This window comes from Panthera uncia, chromosome E1 (assembly GCF_023721935.1).
Source record: "Panthera uncia isolate 11264 chromosome E1, Puncia_PCG_1.0, whole genome shotgun sequence".
Classification (NCBI taxonomy): Eukaryota; Metazoa; Chordata; class Mammalia; order Carnivora; family Felidae; genus Panthera; species Panthera uncia.
Genome location: NC_064814.1, coordinates 787,562 through 802,090, shown reverse-complemented (window position 1 = coordinate 802,090; position 14,529 = coordinate 787,562). Strand labels below are relative to the sequence as shown.

General features: G+C 55.1%; 1 protein-coding gene across 5 annotated transcripts in view; it reads right to left on the bottom strand.

The window, feature by feature from the left end:
- Positions 1-14,529, bottom strand: part of CSNK1D (casein kinase 1 delta) — a 32,800-nt gene extending 18,271 nt beyond the window's left edge. For 2 of the 5 annotated variants that reach the window (XM_049635438.1, XM_049635437.1), the window contains exons 1-2: positions 14,223-14,526; positions 7,310-7,420 (exon numbers count right to left, since the gene is read on the bottom strand). In XM_049635438.1, the coding sequence (XP_049491395.1) occupies positions 7,310-7,420; positions 14,223-14,298 (187 nt within the window). In that variant the 5' untranslated portion in view covers positions 14,299-14,526. Of the gene's footprint in view, positions 1-7,309; positions 7,421-8,701; positions 9,131-13,447; positions 13,978-14,222 lie in introns of those variants that run through there. The other 3 variants (XM_049635434.1, XM_049635435.1, XM_049635439.1) reach the window with 3 other exon arrangements.

Genomic DNA, 14,529 nt, shown 5'->3' with positions numbered 1-14,529 from the left:
AAGGATTCTAGTCGTACAAAGTGTGCTCTCAGAAGACCATGAAATCCAGTCAGAAATAACAAAGAGCTCTCTGGAAAACCCCCAATATTTGGAAGCTACATACTATGCTTCAAAATAACCCATGGATCAAGGGAGAGATCAGAAGAGGAATTAGAAAGCATTCTGCACTAACTGAAAACCCAACACAGCAGGATTTACGACATGTGCTCTTGTAGTGCTTGGGGAAATTTATAGCAACTAAACACCTGTATTAAAAAAAGACACATCAATGACATCAGAGAATTGGAGATTAAACCCACAGTCAGCAGATGACGTAAAAAATGATCGAGTAGTAGTCAACGAAACAACACAGAGAGAGCGACGACTGGAACCAAAAGCTGTTTCTTTGAAAATATTTTTGATAAACTTCTACTCAGACTGCTCAGGGAAAAACAGAAAAGGCACAAATTACCAATATCAGCAAGAGGCCTCCGCACACACGAAAAGGCTAATAGAGAACTATCATAAACAGCTTTATGCCAGTAAATTCAGGAACTCGGACGACAGATGAGCCAGGCAAACTGAAAGACACCAACCATAAAGGCCTAGTTACTGCTGGCGGGAGCGTAAGGGAACAGCCACTGGAAAGCAGCTGGAGGTTTATTCAAAAGGAAAAGCTCTCGCCTCCTTCTGATTCGGCCACTCCACTCCTAGACACTCACCCATGAGAAAAGTGACTGTCCACCTGAGCACCTACACAAACGTTTGCAGCATCTTTGGAATGCCCGATACCTGGAACCAGCCCGGACGCCATGAACAGGTGAAGGGATCGAGAACCGGGCGTACCCGCCCAGGGAACACCGCTCAGTGCACTGTGGGAAAGGAGGGGCAGAGGTGCGAGCTCACACACGCCACTGTCCGGGACGCACCGTGTCACTTCTCACGCTCCTAGAGAACTGTGCCCTGGGCCCCGTACACAAGACGGTCTTGTGCACTTTAACTTCGCTCTTAACGTAAACATTCCGGTCTTGTGTTTCCAGGTGACGCCCTCCTTCCTGCGCCGGGCTCTCAGGGCAAAGAGCAATGTCGGGCAGGAGCGGCCGCAGGATCGCGCAGCAGGAATGCACTCTGCCGTCCCACCAGGACGGACAACAGCTGGCAGAGCACAGGAGCCACCTTCCTTTTACCAGTTAGAGTGGGCTCCTCTGCCAGGGTCCTCTTGAAACCCCTCCACCTTCATGGGCGACGAGTTTTTAACCGGGCTGCCCCATGACTTGATCTCGTCCTCCTAGATGATCAGCAATCAGTCTGAACAGGAAAGGCGATGCAGAGGGGTCAGGAGAAGGCACTGAGAGGAAGCCAAGGCTAGGGGAGGCTGGTCTATACCCGTGACGAAGGGTTCCTACTCGGGACCTCCGATCATAGGACCTCGACTCCCTTCACCTACCAGATCCTTCACTGGCTCAGGCCAGGCCTACCAGCACAACAGTTCATGTGTGTTTGAAAAAATTCAAGTTGGTCATGACAGCTCGTAAGAGAGCCTGAGCTGCCCTGGGGTGCCAGATGAAGGCCCCAAGTCTTTATCCTTGAATAATGCCGGGCTTTCCTGCCTCGGCTTCCAGAGACTGTGGTGTCCAGGGCCGGCATCCTGTCCTGGCGCAGCAGTGGATAGGGCCACGGTGGTGCGTGCGACGGAGCGCGCTGGGGGAGCCACGTGTCATCCTGGTCCTGGCCACCCCCTTAAGATCGCTGTGTCTGCCAGGCCCGCAGGACTCACGAGCTGCCAGCTGAGTGATCGAGAGGCGGCCTGACTTGGGTAAACATGACAAGTTGCTCTTTCTCCATATTCTTCTGGGGTTTTATGGTTTACAAACTTCTTTTTGTATTGAGAGAAAAACAGCCAGATGATCTGACAAAAGGCTCCGCACCAGGCAAATGATCTCAAACGCAGGCTTGAGGGACCCCTTCTTAGAGTATGTGTGCACGTGGTGGTGGTGGGGGGGGGGGGTGCCTTGAGCCATCCATCCTTTCTTGGTGTCCCCTTCCCCTACTTCCTATTTTGGGCCAGATCTTCTGTCCTGAAAACTTGACTCCTACCCTATTCCTTCCTCTATACCCCACTCCCACCAAAAAGCTTAAACACCCACACATTTAATTTCTGGGGTGATTCCGTAACTCTTAAGTGATTTATGCAAAATTCTGAAGAAGCCAGAAGACGCTATTCCTTGTTCCCAATCCCGAGTCAAGACTGATCTTTGACGTGATTCATGCCAAATACACTGCTGTATTCAGATGGATTGAACCTTCTTTCCTACTTTAGTCTCTAATCCTATGGAAGACACAGGGGGGGGGGGGGGGGGGGGGGGGAGGAGCTCCCATGCAGAAAGTGGGGCTGGGAAGGGCACCTGGGTGGCTCAGCTGGTTGGGGGTCGGGCTTCAGCTCAGGTCATGATCTGGCAGTTCATGGGTTTGAATCCGCCTGCTTCGGATTCCGTGTTTCCCTCTCTCTCTGCCCCTCCCTCACTCATGGTCTGTCTCTGTCTCTAAAACAAACATTAAAAAAAAGAAAAAGAAAGAAAGAAGAAAGTGGGGCTGGGAGACCAAGAAGGGAAGACGACTGGATTTCCAAGTCCCTCAGGAGTGTCCCTGTCAGGACATGTATGTCAGAGGGGCCACAAGACTGTTTAGGAGATGGGTGAATGTAACTCCGTGTTTAATGCAGGAAACCAAAGCTTTCTGCGGAATCTTGACTTTCTGGGGAAGGAGGGACATATGTGCCTACCTGTCCTCTCCCAGGCTCCCTCCTCTTGTTCCTGAATTGCAGGAGGCTGAGCCTCCAGGTTCAGTGACCCCATCCCTAGAGGGTAGGGATGTGATGGTTTTGCCACACCAGTACCTCCCCCTTTTCATAACACAGGCACCGACCCTCCCCTTCCCCTGGGAAAACACAACGAATAAAAAAAGACTTACTGGCATGTAGGGGAAAATGTTACATCTTGTAACTGCTGTTGGTGGAATGAACCTGCTGGACTGTAAGTCCTACAGGGCAAGCGAGTTACCCAGCCTATCTCTAACGTGTCTTTCTGGGTTTCCTTTCCAAATAATAAGTTTTATTTCTTCCTTTCCCATTCTCGTTCTTTAACGTCCCCCTTGCCTTCTGTGCTAGTAGGACACGCCATACCACATCAGAGAGAAATGGGGAAGGGGACACCAAAGACGACATGGCTCCAACAGAAGCCCAGACGCCAGGCAGGCAGGAGGGGAGCCCTGAGCACCCGACCGTCCAGGAGCACATCCCCGTGGGCACACGCGGCACCTGGGGCCACCCTGCAGGCCTGCTCCACGACGCATGATGCCATTCCCAGGAAACAGGGACTGAATGTCCTCGAGGCACCGTCCCCAAGCGCAGGGTGCCCAAAGCAGGAGAGGAGAAGCTTACGGAGACGTGACTTCACCGACCTGCGGCTGTGGCGGCTCGGGGGTGTCTGGGGAGCACGCGGGGTCAAGGGCAAGTTGTAGAGCCCGTGACGACCGGACTGCGCACATTCAAAGACTGCGTGGGTTAGAAGACGGGTGTCAAGGACCCACGGCCCGTTCACGTCGACGGGGTGTCCCAATGGCGGCACTCTTCTTTACTAGCAGTTGCCACCACAGCATCAGGGAGCAGAAAAAATGCGGTAGGAAAGCAGAGCACCCTTGCTCTCAAGAGTCCTCTGGTCCGAAAACGTAGCCTGCTATGTCCTGAGCAGACTGCAAACCGAGCGGTGAGGCCCCAGGAAGCAGTCAGCCACACAGCCATTCGCGTGGAAGTCCCCACCGCGTGTCCACAGGCTGTTCCTCTGTGACATCAGAAATCTGAAATCGCGTGCCGCTGTTGGGAGCCCACGCACAAGCAAGCAAGGCCGGTGGGGCTCGAACAGCAGGGCCAGAACACGCTGCCCCCACCCCTGTGCCATCTGGATGGGAAACGGGCCACCTGGTGTAGCTATGTGTGGTCTTCAACACTCGATGGGGTCCAAAGCTACCAGAACATACGCTCGGGGGGAAAAGTGAGGGGACAGGGACAGGTAAATGCCTTCTGTTTCCACCTGCGAGAAGTTCCAGTATTCGACATTAATGCCAATACAAATTTTCACGAAGTTTTTTGCAACTCAAGCCCAACACAACCGTAAACAAAATTGCCACACGTTTCTAGACAAGGTTATTAGATTTTTAAAAACAAATTTCTCGTGGGGTGAAAGAAACACAGATTTAGAAACAAACTAGGCAGGGACGTCGGGGGAGAAGCTTGGGCCGCGGCCTCCCCTCCGAGTGCACCGGGGGTGGGCACATGTACGGTACCCAGGGAGGCCCTGCTGCCTCTCGAGCAGGTGGGAGTTACAGGCATTAACTTTAGTATCAATCCCCGCATGTTCCCTGTGCTCTCTGCGATTGTGAAACACTCGTTAATAGAAAGATGGCGACTGTCCAAAACGAAGCACAGGCACCGGCCCGGACGCGGACGGGCAGACAAGAGAAGTGAACTTGGGGAAGCCGCATGCCTGTCCCGCGCCGGGGTACTTGCTCACCCTCGCCGCCGGCCCAGGCTTCGCACCCACACGCCACACCCTCCCGAGCCTTCACCGGAAGCAGCTGGGGACTAAACGAACGTTCTCTGCTGAGGGGTTACCAAAGAAGGGAGCGGTCTGAAGCCACTTGGGGGCCATCGGGACGGGAAAGAGCAGTTAATGTCTAGGTTCTGCCAGGCAGTCAGTCTGCTGCATTTTGAGAAGAACCTGGTGTCTACCCAAGTCATTTGCCAACACAACTAATCAAGATTTCTGCCACTGCAACTTTTTAGTCCACCACCGCGATCAGGTGTGGGGAAGGCGGAAGCCTCTGGGGCGCACTCGGACCGCTGACTGCCAGGGAGGACCGCGCACACCTCCCCAGAGGCAGAGCTGCTGTGCGGCAGTGGCCTGGGTGCGACAACGCTCAGGTTCAAATCTCTATCCTCTGGAAAGTTCTGCAGTGGTCTATGTTTCCTCACTCGGGACACGAGGCTGGTGACACCCACCGTACAGGACTGTCGTGGTGGCAAACGCGCCAGCGTCTGAAGTGAGGCCGACTCCGCCCCCAGGCAGCCTGCCGGCCTGAAAGCAGCCGTCCCTAAGCTCTCCCTAGCCAGGCACACCACCACCACCGTGGTCCGGGCAGGGTCCAGACGACCCTGTACAGCAAGCTGGAGAGTGCAAGACAGCCGCGTAGCTTTGAGCTTCCTCCTATGATGCCGTCAGTATCGACCACGTGCGAGTACGCCCAGAATGCAGTGTTCAAAGCAGGTAAGAAGAGCCATAATCAGAGACGCTTGCTGTCCCTCCACCACGACAAAGCGATGTGCGCTCACATGAGGGGTGACGCAGAAGGCTAACTGGCAGCAAAGCGGATTCCTGTATCTTCTCAATGCGGCCCTAGCTTCGTCCTGTTTAGGAGAGAGGCACAGAACACCACCGGCACCATGCACTCTGCCTTCCGGGACATCAGCTGTTTTCCAAAACTGACATTTTACACTTTGTTTTGTCTTTGAAACACCTTGATAATATCTACCAAGTGCACTTTTGAAAAAGGAGTAGGGGAGCCTGGTGGCTCAATCCATTAAGCATCCGACTTTCGATACCAGCTCAAGGTCATGATCTCTTGGTTGGTGAGACTGAGCCCTGCATCGGGCTCTGGCTGACATCGCGGAGCCTACTTGATTGTGTGCCTCTCTCTCTCTCTCTCTCTCTCTGCCCCTCCCCCATTCATGCTCTCACACACTCAAAATAAGTTAACAACAACAACAAAAAAAGGAGTAAAACTCATCTACGTGTGGGGGATGGCCAGATGGGGGAAGGTCCCAGATTTCTAGGACCCGAGAGAAGGTGGACAGGGAGACTAAGAAAGCAAGTGGTCCTTTAAATCTTAAAGTCCAGGTTTCAAAATGAGCTGCAGCGCTGCAGCCTGGGCACCTAGTCCCACGACAGAGGCCACGGTGCGGGGATGGAGAAGGCCCATGCTAAACAGAATGAGCTCTTCTCTGTTTACAGTCTCAGCCCCTTCACCGACTCCTGTCTGGGGCGTCAGCCAACTGATTTCTTCCCTGCTGCCCTCTGGCCCTCCAGCTCACAGAGATACTGCTCCTTAACATTCAACCAGGCTTTTAAGCTGGGAGGCGGCTTTATTCAACCTCCAGCACCAGACTCACCCCAGCCATGAAGGCCACGTCCCAAGTCACCTCATTCTCACCACCTTCGAAATGGTACAGACCATCCCTGATACCTGAGGAGCCTACCCTCTGCTGAGGATGGCCAGGGAGCAGCCATGCCATCTGGGTCCTCTGCTGACCGCTCCCTGAGGCCAACAAGGGGTGATTTTCACCCCCGGGTGCCAGTCAAGGGCCCACAGCCTCCTCTGGTCCCAAGAAAGGACCCCATCTGCGATGGGTCCTGCGGGTCCATGTGTGTTGCTGCTAAAGAGACACTTGCTCCTGCGTAAAGCAAGAAACGTCGGTTGCTCGTAGCAGCACAGATTTTGGGGGAGGGAGGGGACATGCCAGAGTGGAATCGCCACCCCCCACTGTTCCCCTGACAAAAAAGCAAATTCAGACTCTAAAGTTTTCACTTGGCAAAGCGCCAAGAACACCCAAACTATGAAAGTACCATAGAGGCATCCACTGTGAAGGATTTCCGAAGAGGACGCAGCACCTCCACTCTCTACACACAGAGCCCTGCTGCCAGGGATGGGGGGGGGGGGGGGGGCTCCTTAAGGTCGAGCGTGGTTATGTCCTTCCAAATGCTGCAGTGTCTTCGGGACTGAGACCCCCAATAAAATCCCCTCTTGCCCCATTAGCCAAACTATTCTGAAGTCCAGAGAATTCCAAAAGACTCGGAAACCAGACATCGGGCACCCTTAGGCCCGAGAGGTTTCACAGGATTGGGACAGTAATTGAGCTGGAGGGGATCACAGAGTTCACTGAGTTCAAACTCCACTTCACTCAGGAGCGTCTGAAGGGACTCCCCCAAAACTGGGGGCAAAGCATGTGACTGAGGCAGTACACGCAACAATCTGTGTCTGAAAAATCACAATTCGCATGAACCCGGAGTCCGAAGACACCATCAGCTGACGTGAAGCTAAGGAAAAGCGTAAAATCATGCTCTACGTTGAGTGAGGCCCCCTGCAGGCCTCAGGGTCTGAAGGAAGCCACGTGACCCTTCTCCTCCCTTCCCCGAATACACCAGAGGCTCTGGTTCACGACGCATTCTCCCTCATCAAATACAACCCTGGTTTTCTTTTGAACAGGTAAAGGGCATACCTCCTCCCTGCATCATTTTGTAGATTTTGCTCTCAATGTGGAGCTGAGGGTGTTTGGTTTTGACACATTCAAGCTTGATGGCAACTTCTTCTCCTGCAGCAATGTCCGTACCTTGGCAAAGAAAGAAAATCACAAACATTAATAATCTGGTGTCCACCACCCAGAGCAATGCTACAACACACTACAGACCCTCTGCTCTGCTTTCTACCATGAGACGGGGTCAGTGGTTAACAAACCCCTGTGGAAAATCATTACTTTCACTGTTTAAACAGAAGTTTTTGATGGGTACAGGAAAGTCTCCCTTAGCGTTTCATCGCTCATTTCCATGTCTCCACCTGACCGTGTCAATGGGAAAGCCAGGGACAGGGCAGTGCACTTCTGTCCACAGGGCTCCCATCTTTCCTGCCCCAAACCTTCCTGTCTATCTGTTGCTCGGCCCTCGCATTCCCAAGGCCAGGCAGTGGGGGGAGTTCCAGGGTGACAGTGTGCTCCCCGTTTCTCCGTGCTGCATGGACAAGTAGGTGGGTGTGAGCCTTCTTTTTACCAAACCCCCACCTAGCTAAGTCCACCCAGACCGGGCTTCGAACCGCACACACCTCCAAACACTCGGGCGCTTTTCCAGGGGGCTCGGTTCCCACAAGGAACCCAGCAACCTCTCCCTTCCTGGGGAACAGGATGTCCACTGAACATGGACACCATACCAGAGGGTAGACTCGTTCTCAGAGCCCAAACTACACCTATGCAACATGAACTTGTCACATACTTGTTGTTAGTTTTATGCTAAAACCGGCAAAACATTTGCAAATACCTCCTGATTACCAGCCCACGAGTTTAAAGGCAAATTCAGTTTTTCTCTAAAAACGTTCTCTATCTGGGGTGCCTGGCTGGCTCAGTAGGAGTAGCGTGTGACTCTTGGTGTCGCCGAGTTCCAGCGCCACATTGAGTGCAGAGATTACTTAAATAAAACTAAAAAAAAAAAAAAAAAAAAAGTTCTCTCTCTGCTCTACTTCGCTTAAGGGACTGTGAATATGACAGCATTCTGGCCCCAAGCTGCACCTGCAGAACCTTCCTCAAGGGGCTTCAGCTGGCAAGAAAGGGAGAGTCTCAAACAGAACACATCCGGTTCTCCCCTAGGTGCCTTCTAAGTATAGGTGTCCCCTTTCCCTGCAGGTCTGGAAACCCACGGTCCCCCTCCTGACCTACTGTCTGTCACACACCCACAGCGTCCACCTCCTCCGTCTCCTCACGCAGGCATTTCTCTGTCTCACGGCATCACAGGAAAGGGGAGACAGCTCGGTAAGGCTGTGCTGAGACCGCAGTCACGGGACTTTATTTACAATATATGGCTCTAATTGCTCTATTTTCTTATTAGCTATCATCCTAGTCTCTTACCGCGCTTAACTTATAAACGTTATCGTGGGCGCGTACGTCTAGGAAAAAACGTGGAATGCGTAGTGTTCGGTACTGTCTGCCGTTTCGGGCATCCCCTGGGGGTCCTGGAATGTGTCCCCTGCGGATAAGGGGGTCCATAGTATAAATCCTTCCCAGTAGTACGTTTATCTGCACTGGTTCCAACAGCTCAATAGACCCGGGACATTTTCCTCCCACGGAGATCGTGGTGGTGGACAAAGGAATCTGGCCAGTCCTCAAGTGACTCTGTTTCTCTCTCCATCTGAGTTTAGTGGGAAGATGTGCAGTCTGTCTCGTGAGAAAGTTGCACAGAGGAATGGACTACTGGTTACAAAGCACCTTGAGATCCCTAAACAAAGGCAGAATAAGATCGGCAAGCACTAAAGCCATGACTGGCCTGTAGGAATGCTGCCTGCTGCTGTTCATGCGTCCAGTAACGCCCAAGAGTCCCCAAAGTCCCCCTGCGTCTGCTTAGACGGCCGCAAGAAATGCAGTGCTCCTGATGGGCCTGGATCCCAAACCGGGGAAATAACCACCATCTGATCGCTGCAAGTGACCCTTGTAGATTTAAGAACTTCGTTTACTATTCCACAGACGCTCTTTTGGGCACTCAGAAGGAAGACAGGTAATATGCTTCGTTCTTCCACATTTGCGACATCTGTCCGATTACAAGAGAAATGACTTCATTGTAAATGTACCGTGCAAATGGGAGATGTGCTGGGAGTTCCTGCGAGGACCTGGACTCAGAGCTGAACCCGCCAGCCCAGGAGACACAGAGAAGATGACTCAGCGTGCTGGTTACATCAGCAACGCTGTTCCCCAAAGCACAAGCAGTGGGGCCTTTAGCGAGAGCACTCTTGTATCTCCAACCATCAGCACTGTCACCCTTGCCACACGGCAGGCATTCAATGACGAGACAGCCTGGACCCACACGGGCTATCTACCAGACTAGCACCTTCAAGAAGGCAGAGAACATTCTAGCTCCGCTCTACTGTGGCTCATAATGCAAACGTCTGGCCATCAACGCAGCAATACTGACAGTCTCAGAGACAAATGGCCGTAGGCAACTCTGGAATACGGTATGAATTCCATCCTCCTAACATGGTGCCAGCCTTCCTGCAGGATCACACCAGTAATAGAGCCAGCCTCCTCCAGGATCACAGCAGCGAACAACCAGACTCCCCCAGGATCACAGTGAACAGACACAGTCCTCCCCCAGGATCACGGCAGCAACAGAACCAGCCTCCCCCAGGATCACAACTGTGAAAGTCGCCCTGAGTCTGATGGCCCAAAGAAAGGCTTGGCTTGGGTTCTGCAATTAATGTGAGAGCAGCATACACTCGGCTGCCTCCCTGTGAGGTCTCTGCCCATTGAGGGGGAAGTACTGAGCAGTCCGGCTTCAAGTTCTGTGCCTTCCAAGGGAAACAAACGTCACAGGCGAAACCAACGTCCACCAGTCCACAGCCCCAAAGCCCTGCAGTCCTGTCCCACCTCCTACAGCTGATGGCACACTTCCTGTTTCAACTGGCAGTGCTGCTCCAGGTCTAGTCCTCAAACTACCACCAGTCCGTGAGGGACCAATACAAGGCAGTGAGCGAACCCTGAGGAGCTCTCACGGCAAAGTGACATTCCTGCAACATTTTAATCTTACTTCACAAAAGTACTGGTCTACGAAGGACTGGAAATTACAAAACCTGGTCCTTTAGCACAACTAACTTTTAGAAGTACTTCTAGAAAGGGGACAAGAATTTAACAGACGTCACTGAGCACTGTGTTTCATATTCACAAGGCAATCCGCGGTGTCTGTTTACACTAAGCAGTCTCCTCTCCCAAACAACCTCAACTCCTGCAGCTAAACAGCCCCACCCAGTGGGACAAGACTTCCCCTCTCCAGGCTTAGACTTGGCTTAACGGTGGTCATAAAGAAACAAAATCACGTCTCTCAAGTTGAGCAAAGTCAGATGATGAATTAAGCGAACCTAACCCCAAGCCTGACCCTGTCCTGATACAGCTGTCCTTATGCCCAACTCCCACTGAGGACGGTCTTATCAAAGAAGAAATAGGGAGAGGCCTCTGGGCAGCCAGGCAAAGGTCACTCTCACAGGGCAAATGTTGACAAGGCAGCCAATGCAGCACCGCAGCTTCTCATCAGAGACACCCAAGTTCAAGCCACCACCCTAAAGAACGCAGGCCGGTGACCAGGAAAGCTTCAGCCAGTGCAGACAACTGGTCTTCTCTCCTGGCCAGCTAGCCACCACTCTGGAACCCCTACTGCGTGCCAGACATCCTTGCACGGTGCTCCTGAAGAGAAAGGAGAGTAAGAGGGAACACATGAAAATCACGTATGCAAAGACTGCCTATTAAGCTTTAGCTCTCGAAAGGTGCTTCTGTACACGAAGATTCTGACCGCACAGCCCATCTGGGTAACACAGGTAACACAGGCAGGAGAGGCCGTCCTCTGATAAACTGATGGGAGTGACAGGGTAGAACACAAAGGCCAACACAGGCAGGAAGACAACTTCCATTCCACCAATCGTGAATGGCAGGGGGAGGAGGTGGGAGGGGTCCGAGGACCCTTCCGCCAGCCTCCCGAAGACAAACGCGGTCCAGAACAGGGGGCTCGCAGACACTGTGGAACACTGGCCAAACAGAACGCAGCCTGGCTTTAGCACGTCCCTGCACGCACGCCCTTCGTCCCCGAGCTCTGCCGGTCACCCCGAGAACAGGTGGTCCACGTTAAGAACACGGTTCCCCTCTGTTCGCAGATGCTAACAGAGGTAGAAGGGAGCACTGCCAGCAAGTGAAAGGGCTTCTGGTGTCCAGTGCCTCAGAAACATCACCTCCAGCAGCGAGGGGCCAAAGCGTGTGGAGGCTAAAGCTGAGGGAAGTGCGGTGCCGGGGAGGCCTTCCCGGCCCGCCCTTCCCAAGAGCCTCTGGGATGTGGCAAGCCCGGAGAGGTCGACTGAGGACCCGGCTGCACATTTGGAGGTCCTCGGCGGCTCAAGTACATACAGTTTCTGAAGGCCGGGCGTCAGAGAAACAGCCCCGAGATACCGCCTCTCTTTAAAGGGGCAACCGTGGGAAGGACCCGAAGAACTGACAGGGCGCAGTGCTGCGTGAGCACGTCACCTCAGCAGGCGCAGAGATGGCCGGCCTCCCCTCCTCACGGTTTCAAACATCTGAAAGCACAGAAAGTCCCAGGCGGAAATCCAAGACCCCACACGCCAGGCTAACAACAAGAGGAACCCACAGGGAGGAGTCGAGAATGTTCTGATCCATAGCAAAATGACAGGAGAAATGATTTAAATTATAATCACACCAGAATCCGTGGGCCATGATGGTTTTTGAGACGTGAAGACCTGATTCCTTAAGTCATGCCTAATCAGTTACCTCAACAGGAAGAAACCACGTATGGATGGCGCAACCCACCCCGTGGTCCTTGGAGCAGCCATCTGTGACCCCCAACTCCGGCAGAGGGCGGGCTTCCTCAGACCCGCCTTTCCAGCCACGAATCACTCACTCACATGCGAGACCGCCTCGCTTTTCCATGGTGGAGGAGCGCTTAGCCTCAATGGACCCGTGTGGGCCGAAGGCCGAGGCTGGTGGCAACGATCAGTCGTGTCCAACCCCACGCACACAACTCCTAAGTGTACCTCACGGATGGGCCATTTGGGCGCTGGGAGCAAGGGTGTGAGAGGCGCAGTCCATCGGTCTCAGAAGGCACACGGAGGAGACCGAGGACAGACCCCTCTGGGACGGGTCAGCCTCACCCGTGCATCAAGGGCTACTGGTGTGGCCCACACACGGTGAGGCCCAGAGGGACGCCACGGGCAATAAGCAGCGGGGCTCCCCACTGAGCTCTGACGGTCTGAACCCAGCTGCACAAAGCACAGAGCTGCCTAGCAAGGTCTCAACCAGAGGACACACGGTTTCCAGATACCTACTTCTCGATGCTGGGTACGGGCCGCTGATGGACGACTTCAGTACGGCTCCTAGGTCCTAGGTGAAAACTTTGGCCAAAGTTCACTGAGCTATAAATGATGCAAACGGCCCACGTTCACCCAGCAATTCTCCCTAAATGAACACTGCCGAGAAGGCGGCCGGCTGACTGCTGGAGAGCAACGTCCCCAAAGGGTCTTTTCTCCAGTAGGGCAGACGGGAAGGCGTCCGTACCGCGTGGGGCAGGGAGGCACCCCAAGCAGTCATGAAGCGCACAAACGCGTGGCCTCCTGACACTTGACAACCTAGGGGTGCACCCTCTCCAGGTGACAAGAGGGAGGGATGGGACCAGCTGCTGAAGAGCAGAACCAGAAGCGTGACTGACGGAAGCTACGCCTGACCCCTCTGACAGGTACACGGGCAGGGGCTGCACAACAGGACGTGTTTACCCCAAACTTGCGCAACACCAACACCCCTCTGCACGCGCTCCTCTGCCACGTCCAGGGGGCATGGGTTCACTCACCCGCTTCCTCTGAGAGATGCAGGGAAGTCGTGTTTAAATTCCCGACTTTCGGACTGAGGCCAACCTTCTATTCTACACGTGTATGTGTGTACTCCCCCACTGTAAATCTGAAGCGATCCAGAACTTTCTAATCCCATACATGTTCTTCAAATCCATCTTGAGATTTTTAACAGCCCAGAGGACGACCTCACGAGTACAGAGAGCTCTGCCACTTTATTTGCCTCTAATTCTGCCAGCATCTTAACACCGACTTCGTCTACACTCACCTGAATCCCACTCTGGTTTATGTCCAGGTACCCTGGGCAGAACTCGGATGCGCAACATGTACTCCACTACCACTGGACCAGGCAGAGGACCCGACCCACCGGGGCGACCCCGCGCTCGGTGCTGCGGCCGAGTAGCCCAAGGTCCAGACCCAGAGGAGCCGGTTGGCTAGGGCTGCGTCGTCGCAAAGGGCACCGAGGGACGCGGAAGCCTCGGACCGGCGCCCTGGACTTTCGCCGTGCCCACCCCAACGTGTACACGACACAGGGGGCCGCGCACCCGCCCGGCGGCCTTTGTCTGCCTGCGGGGGACACCCAGGCGCGACACCGGGCGGGCGGGCCGCAGCGAGCGGCCACGGGCTCGGGCCGAGGCCCAGGGCCACTCCCCGGCGGCCCCGGGCGCACGTTTGGGCAGGTGCCCCCGGGGGCACGGGCCGGACCCCACCGGAAGGCCGAGAGTTCCAGCCGCTCCACACCCGCCTGGGGAGCTGCGGGGGCACGAACCGGACGGGTGGGAGGGGACAGGGGTCCCGGTCACAGCCGCAGGCCGGAGAGGGGAGTCCCCGGGGCGGGGTCTGGGGTGGGGTCCCCGGGGCGGGAGCTGGACGAGGGCCGGAGGTGGCCGGTCCTGGGCCCTGGGGTCCTCGGGGCGAGCTCCGGGATCCGGAGGTGTCCGGGATCCCGGGCCGGGGACCGGGGTGGGGGTGGGGGTGGGGGTGGGCCGGGCGGACGCTGGTCGAGGGGCGGCCCGAGCTCGGGAGGGGGAGGGGCGCCTCACCGAGATAGATGTCTCCGAAGGAGCCGCTACCGATCTTCCGGCCCAGCCGGTACCTGTTCCCGACTCTGAGCTCCATGGTGGCGACGGCGGCGGATCCGGCTCGCTCTTGCCCTCCCGGCCGCTTCCTGGGTCTGAGCTCGGGGAGGCGGCGCCGCTGCTGCCGCTACGGCGGGTCGGGCTGCCGGCTCCGCCCCCCTCACGGCCCCGCTTTCACCATCGCTTTCCGGCCGCCCGGCTGCTCCCAGCGCCTCAATACGGGGCGGATGGGACAGTCCGAGCGCCGCCGCCCCTGCTCCGGCCCCCGCCG